The sequence below is a fragment of the Sander lucioperca genome, chromosome 8 (assembly GCF_008315115.2).
Source record: "Sander lucioperca isolate FBNREF2018 chromosome 8, SLUC_FBN_1.2, whole genome shotgun sequence".
Taxonomy (NCBI): domain Eukaryota; kingdom Metazoa; phylum Chordata; class Actinopteri; order Perciformes; family Percidae; genus Sander; species Sander lucioperca.
Window position 1 is genome coordinate 19,576,260 of NC_050180.1, and position 8,200 is coordinate 19,584,459.

At 41.1% G+C, this 8,200-nt stretch overlaps 1 protein-coding gene across 1 annotated transcript; it reads left to right on the plus strand.

The window, feature by feature from the left end:
• Positions 1–380: 380 nt before the first annotated feature.
• LOC116047252 (atypical chemokine receptor 3-like) lies at positions 381–5,765 on the plus strand. Its single transcript, XM_031295913.2, has 2 exons — positions 381–581; positions 3,629–5,765. Exon 2 carries the CDS (start codon positions 3,698–3,700, stop codon positions 4,832–4,834), a length of 1,137 nt encoding a protein of 378 aa, XP_031151773.1. The 5' UTR covers positions 381–581; positions 3,629–3,697; the 3' UTR covers positions 4,835–5,765.
• The last annotated feature ends 2,435 nt before the right edge of the window (positions 5,766–8,200 follow it).

The following is an 8,200-nucleotide window of genomic DNA, read 5'->3' on the forward strand; positions in this document are numbered from 1 at the left end:
ACAGGTCGTGTCATTTGAAAAGCTTTTTTTTTTTTATTTAAATGTAGGCTACTTTTTCCTAAGTTTGCACGTACTATACAGTATTAGGCTATTGTATTTGTCTTACTTGATAGCCCACATTACGTATGATACATTGATAATAATATAGAATATTGTCCTATACTTGCAGTTACCTACATGTCATGTAAACACGTGCATGAATTAACACATATACAGTAATGTACAACAATGTGGAAATGTTGTTTTATGTATTACATATGTAGCGTCGTAAGCCGGAAATTCCACGAGCTTTTTTTTCTTCTTCTTGGCCGAAACTCGCCGAGCTGTTTGCTGTTAATTGAACCCTTGAGGCGATGCCATGTCAATACGCATAGCTGTTAGGACCAGCCTTGGAGGCGTAGCTCCTCGGAGTATCAGCAAGTGCAGAACAAGGAACAGACTCAGATTCATTTAAGGAGGCAGAGGGTTGCGCACACAAGTTTACCGCAGTGGAGTTGAAGTTACCCTTCATCCCCAAAAACGAAAACAAATCTCTTCTTTCAAAGAGGAGACTTCAGCGAGGGAGCAGGAATCCAAAACAAGTAAGCTGCTTTTATGACCTCATGGGGGGGAGAAGAGAGGGAAGGTAGTTGCTCAGCTTTCTAACATTTAGAAAACCAAATAGATGCTCGATACCTGCGATTAAAAAAAAAGTGCGTAGAGGCTATGCACAGGCTATATCAAAATAGGATAGGATTCAAGGATTTATTATTGTCATTGTACAATACAGGATTGCACAATGAAATGTAGTTGAAGCCCCCTCCACAATATACACAGAAAATGTATAGCCTAAACATATATTTATATATATATATATATAAACATGTAATTAATTAACATTTAACAACTTTATTAACTACTATTATTATAGATAGGTCTACCAAAGCGGTATATGTGCTGAGCATTACTGAAACAGTAAGTTCTTATAGGAATATCAGGAACATTACAACGATTTTTTTTGTGGTTCTCCAGCCTGCCTCTATGCTGTTTATCTGCCTCCCCGTTTAAACACGGAGTGACTGTATACCCAACTGATACCTGATAAGAAAAGTTTGTTTCCAGCGTGATAAAAATCAACAATGACAACAATGACATTGTATGTGTTTGCCGTCAGCAGCAGTCTGGGATCTTTCGCTACTTGTGCGTAATGACGCACAACAAGGCAGCACTTGTACTGGTAACCTACACGCGGGAACCTAATGTCCTGTCTTAAAAGGCAAAGATGTTATCCTCCCAAACTTAAGCCTGTTGACAGAGACTGACAGGAGAAACTTCTGACAAACACGCTGCACCTGCACCATTCTTGTCGGCAGCATTAGCACATGAACATCGCCTTCAATCGCTTTTATTTGCTGTGTATTGAGTAACAAAAGACGTTTCCAGGTCATTTGTAACTGGATGCTCGCGAGCTGAAAAGACGTGAAAGAGAGAGAGAGAGAGAGAGAGAGAGAGAGAGAGAGAGAGAGAGAGAGAGAGAGAGAGAGAGAGAGAGAGAGAGAGATGGGCTACATGTGCTGTCTGTTATCTGATGGTGTGGGTGTTAAGAGGTTAATTAGCTTGAAGCCTGTGTGGCTACCTGGCACCTCCAGGTATTTTCCATATAATATAAGGGAATTAGACAGAGACCATTGTGAGGAGTTATCTCAGCATAGCAAATCCCTCTGTTAGAATCAGTAGCACTCTCCAGTGTCTCAAAATAATTGAAAGTATAATTAAATGTCAGATTTCTGACATTTCTTGAAACTTCTTTGTCACAGGCAGTGGTGGAAGATCCATTACTAAGTAGAGGTAGCAATACTTATTTAGGTATGCTACAATTGAGCATTATTAGCAGATTAATCCATTACAGGCAAGAGTCCTGTATTCAAAATGTAGAAGTGTAGAATATGTATTCAATTGGCTCATTGGCCCATGTCAGGAGTGGGTGATAAGCACTAAATCTTATATCAAAGTGTATGGAATGTTGTATTGCAGTTAACTGTTAATAGATAAAATAACCAAATGGAATGTCTGTTTTGGCTAATCCCTTGAAGTAGAAATCTGCAACCATCACATGCAAAAAATCAATGATGCAAATATCATATAGAAATATATTTCAATAAACACTCCAGCTCATCAACATGTAAACAGCATTTTGATGTTGCAGCTGGTGGAGCTTATTTTAAATACTTTGCATACTTTTGGGTATTATTTTACAAGCTGATCATAGGCCTTATGTATAAAATTTGAACCTGCAAAGTACCTAGTAAATTTAGTTGTCAAGAATATGTGGTTGATTAAAAAGTACAATATTATCTCCTAAAAATGTGGTGGAATACAAAGTAGTATAAAAATTGAAATACGAAAGTAAACTGATCACATATACCATAACAGACATAACACACACTAGACAGCTGCACATCTTAATATGTTCCAGGTGTCCTAGTATATAGTTTTACTTTCCCCTTTTTCTTTCATCATCCTCTGTGACTTTGTGCCAATTATCCTGTGTATCTCCTTCTCAGACAGATGTCTGACGCGGTCACATTTCACTGCTTTCCGGCGTGCTGTGTCACCCAGTGGTCGGTGACCCTCGTTTTAACCTTGGTCGGACCATTTCGCAGGCGTCAAGACTCCCGCTGATCTCTGCACACAATTCACTCTGTGGGTGTACAAGTCAGCCAGGGGCAACAGCGGGGTTAAGCCACTCGTGTTCTGGTTTTGATCTATTACCTTTCACCTCTGCTCTTTCACACTGTGGCAGGCTGCCAGTTAGGGGAGCTAAGAAAGACATCACAGCAAATAATTGGGAGTGCAGGCCATGCAGGGTTTCAGTGGCACTTTAGTATCAAAAGAATCATGCTATGTTATTGGTATGCCAAGCTGCTCTAGACTACTGCCTCTGTGATCTTACATATTGCTTCAGTCACCTTACTCATAGCATTAATGTACCCTGTATTTGAAATTTTTTGCATGTGTTCCCATGTTATAAGATTCAGATGTTTTAAAATGACGTATTCAGGGCTATGAGCAGCATTTTCTTTGATCACACTGGTGGTGACAGCTCCTCTCTCACCCTCTCCCTCAAGAGCACAAGAGAAACATAGGATTTTTTTTACTATAACAAGCAAGTTAAATAACATTCTTTAAAATGGCATCAGGTTTCCCATCCTGACCAATGCTTTATCTTGGAATGCCCGGAACGCTCCGGAAATACACTTTGTTTGGATTTCTCGATCCCACTTCCTTATGTCTAATCTGCACTCTGTGCTAGTGGAGCCTATGTAAACATTTATTGTACTGCTCCCTGACTGCACATCAATCACAGAGAACGCCGGCGTTTGTGACACTGCAACAGAGCGCCTCTATTAACTCATGAAAGCAGTGTTTTAACAAGTTAACCACATTAAGATTCTTCAGGATCTGGTGGCATACGACAAGTGGCTATATGTTTTATTAGCTCATGCACATGGGTAAAATAAGCCATGCTTTATGAACAGAAAATTGCTTCTTAAATATGATACCAGCAGTTAGCATTTAGTTGTTGGATCTTTATCCAGATAAATGTATGCTGCAAGAAATTAAATGATGAGTTGTCTTGTTTTTACAGGTTCTATCCCAGTCAGAAGTGGTGTGTGTTACCTCCCAGTGGTCTGTGGTCCTCTCCCAGCACTGAAAAATGAGTCTGAGCACCAGTGATCTGGAGGACCTTTGGGAGTCGTTGGGGGACCTCAACTTCTCAGAAGCCTTTAGCAACATAACCAGCGTGGATGCAATGGTGTGTGCCACGGCTTTCAACCGCAACGCTCTGCTCTACTCCATGTGTGTCCTCTACACTTTTATCTTCATAATCGGTCTTGCTGCTAACGCTCTGGTCCTCTGGGTAAACATCCGTGCACAAAGAGATTCCACCCCTCGCCATGAGACACACATGTACATCGCCCATCTGGCAGTCGCAGACCTATGTGTGTGCGCCACCCTGCCTGTGTGGGTGAGCTCGCTGGCCCAGCATGGCCACTGGCCCTTTGGTGAGGTGGCGTGTAAACTCACACACCTTCTGTTCTCCGTCAACCTCTTTGGCAGCATCTTCTTCCTGGCCTGCATGAGCGTTGACCGCTACCTAAGCGTGTCGCAGCACGGAGACAACGAGGGAGGGGCGCGCAGGAAGCTAATCCGTCGTGGAGCTTGTGTAGGGGTGTGGCTTCTGGCTCTGGTCGCCTCCCTGCCAGACACCTACTTCCTGCGTACTGTGAAGTCAGCACATGGGGACACCATGCTGTGCAGGCCTGTGTACCCGGGTGAAAACCCCAGGGAGTGGATGGTGGGCGTGCAGCTGAGCTTCATCTTGCTGGGCTTTGTTCTCCCCTTCCCTGTCATTGCAGTGTTCTACGCCCTGCTAGCCAGAGCTTTTACCCGCTCCTCTTCTTCTTCACCCTCTTCCACAGTGGAGCAGGAGCGTCGTGTGAGCCGCAGGGTGATCCTGGCATACATCGTGGTGTTTCTGGGCTGCTGGGGGCCCTACCACGTTGTCCTCTTGGTTGATGCCCTGTCTCAGCTGGGTCTGGTGCGTCTGACCTGTGGCCTGGAGAATGTGATCTATGTGGCCTTACACCTCACCCAGTGCCTGTCCTTGCTCCACTGCTGTTTTAACCCCATCCTCTACAACTTCATCAACAGAAACTACCGCTATGACCTCATGAAGGCCTTCATCTTTAAATACTCCACGAGGACAGGCTTGGCACGCCTCATTGATGCTTCCAACATGTCTGAGACTGAGTACTCTGCTGTAGCTGTAGACAACCCACCACAGATCTGAAACGTACAAAACTCAAATAGCATTTCTTGAACACTGTTTCTAAATCTACATGACTATAATGTAATATAAACATATGTTACAACTGATTTGTTCTTATCAGAATTTGTCCACACTTAGCATTGTTTGTACAGAAATCTGCTTGAGTCATGTAGAAAAGCTTGAAGACAGGCTAATATCAACGTTGATGGACCAATTTTAAAGCACTTAGAAAGAAGTTTTATTATAACAGTGGATACTGAAATTATATGGATATTGTCACTCATTTGTAAAGCCAAATCAATGGCTGTGTGTAAAATCATTGCGTGTATATGTTTGTGTATGTGTGTGTGTGTGTGTGTGTGTGTGTGTGTGTGTGTGTTGGTGTGTATGATGTGCATAATCTGACAGGCTTTGGATATCGATAGTATCAGCAAAGTAATATTGTTAATCTTTTTTTTATTATCCAGTTGTATTTATATACTGTACATTTGAACTGTTTTGCCTCTTTCATGTTGTAAATCAAAGTCTTCACACACACTGACGCTGCTCAGTGCTCCACTTCATACAATGCTGCTTTATCATTTTAGTCGAGCCACTGACTGGCTCAGTATTTTAGTCCTGCTGTCTCATTGTTGATCATAACCTCATGTCACATCAGTTGAATCCTACAGACAAATATTTTAAATCAATTTTGAGTCTGTGTTTGTAAATGAACTAAAAAAAAGTGTGTTTTCTGTGTTGCATAGTTTGAGGAATAGTTTTTTTTTTTGGACAATTTGCTAAGAGTTAGATACCACTCTCATGTCTTTACACTAAATATGAAGCTGCAGCCAGCTGCTGATAAGCTCAGCCTGCGTGGTTCTGTCCGAACGCAAACAAAAAAAATATGTGTACCAGCACCTCCAAAGCACACTTAACAGTCCCTCCAGAAAAACGCGATTATGCGATCGCATAATTCAATGCATAATCAGCCAAAGTCCGCATATTTATGCGGGGGCCGCATTTTTTCAAATACGCCGCACTTTCGGTGCATAAATTGCCGATTTCTGCACAAAATATGCAGGGCTTGCATGATTTCATAATCCCCGCATTTTCGTTGCAAAAAAGTCACATATATCTTAGCAGAAAGTTGAAAAATGTTGCGTTTACTTCACACAAGAGCAGCCATTTTCCCCTGTTGCCATGGGAAGTGATGTAATTACGCGACGTGAACATCATCGAAAAGCTGCAAACCCCGCAATGAAGCCATGATGAAACCGCAGTTTTTGCAAGTTCCCGCAATTTTTGCAAGTTCCCGCAATTTCATCGCATAAAATTGCATAAATATCCCACATATTCCATCGCATTTTTTAAGAAAACGTGCCGCATAATCAAGGATTTTTGCCCGCAACAATCACAAAAAAGCTCGCATTTTTCTGGAAGGACTGACATCACATGCTGGCTTTAGCTTCATATTTAGCGTATAGTCATGAGAGTGGCACTGTATTGACCTCCTCATCTACTGTAACTCTTTACAAGAAAGTAAATAAGCGTATTTTCCAAAATTCAAACTGTTCCTTTGAAGAAAGCCAAGGTGTTCCAAATATTTCCAAGCATTGTCTGGAGGCTTCAACTGGGACTACTGAGCTTATAAAGCAGATATATGTAGCTCCTGTGTATTCTGAAACGTACAGTATTACGTAATATACTGTCACTATATTTAAAAAAACTTTTATGACCAAATAACATGAATAAAAAGCTCCACTACTTCTATGTAAGCAGCAGCTGTGGTGTGTAACAAGTGTTGTAAAAGGGACCAAATAACAAAAAGAAAACCATCAAGGCATTACTTTAGAGATTTGTGTGTGTGTGTGTGTGTGTGTGTGTGTGTTGACAACAAAGAGATGACGTTTTATGTCTCATAAACATTGAGTTATACAGTTTACTCACTGTCCCTGTTGTAGGAAGCAACATCTTCTTTTAATATGCTGACATAGAGCACATTGTGTCATGTGATTGGTTACACATGTATGCTTTTACACTGAAAAGATTTCATGTTGCGATCAGAAAAGACCGGAGAAACGAACATGTGTCTACAAGAACAGAGGCATTCCTTTGTTATAGTAATGTGTAACATGTGTTTTGTTATATTAAATACAGAGAAAAAATTTTGTCTCAGTTTCTTTGGATCTCACAACTCACCATCCTCCATGCACCAAGACTCTTAAAATGTGTTTTAACTGAGAAGCTCCTATGGAATGTGTTTTGGAAATGCTTTCACTGCTTCATTTGAGGCATTGAATTCATACATAACAAACAAACTCATCCAGCTGTAACATAACATCACTTTGTGTGGTTCGTCCCAGCAGTCACTGCACTGAACTCAATTGATGGTTCAGCTAGGCTTTAGTTTGATAGAGAATTCCCATTTTTCAGTTATTATTGTACCAACCTTCTTTCTTCTTCAAAAGAAGAAAGTGATGTTTCTCTTTCCAATTTAAAGGCACAGTCTGCCTTTTTACCATAAGGGTCAGATGAGACAATTTAAATGTAGGCAAGTTAAGACAAGGCAAACTTATTTATATAACACATTTCATACCCAAAGGCAAACCAATGTGCTTTACATAGTATTTAAAGATTAAAGATAAAAAAGAAACAATCAAAGGCACACATAATTAAAAACATAGAAAATGAATTAAAAGCAATGATAAAAAGGTGGGCCTTTAGCTTACTTTTGAAAATCTAGTAATCATTGTCTCAAGTCTTAGCTCTTCTGGCAATTTTTTCCACATTTGAGCAGCATAGAGGCTAAAGGAAGCTTTGGCGCGTTTAGTTTTGACTCTGGGAATAGCCAGTAATCCAGAACCAGTCGACCTGAGAGGTCTGCCAGGTTCGTACTGGGTCAGGAAATCTGATAAGTATCTTGGACCTAAACAGTTCATTGATTCATGAACAAGCAATAGAAAAGTAGTTGAAGTTGATTCTGTGAGGAAATGTAGTTTTGTAGTTATAATTATGATCTCATTTAGTGAGACAAGAACACTTTAGCTTTATCAAAACTGCCAATATGTCTCCAACAATTAAGGAGGATATGTAGGTACATTCAATTTCTCGTGTGAATTTGCTCTTTGTTGCACCTCCAAATGTGCTCTTGCAGAGTTGTCACAGGAGGATGACAACTCATCAGTGTTTTGCTTCTTTAACCCCAGTACTTGACCTAGTCTCCTGCGGGAGGGACAACACCCTGCCACTGTTATCCTCAGGATACGTGACAACCCTCCAGCCATTTGTAAGAACTTCAGCCCCTTCAGGTAGCCTCTTCCCCCTTCTCCTATGGGAGGATGAGCTCAATGAGGAAGACCATCTTGGTGGCCAAGGAAAAGACCACTATGTCTGGGCGGAGGGATG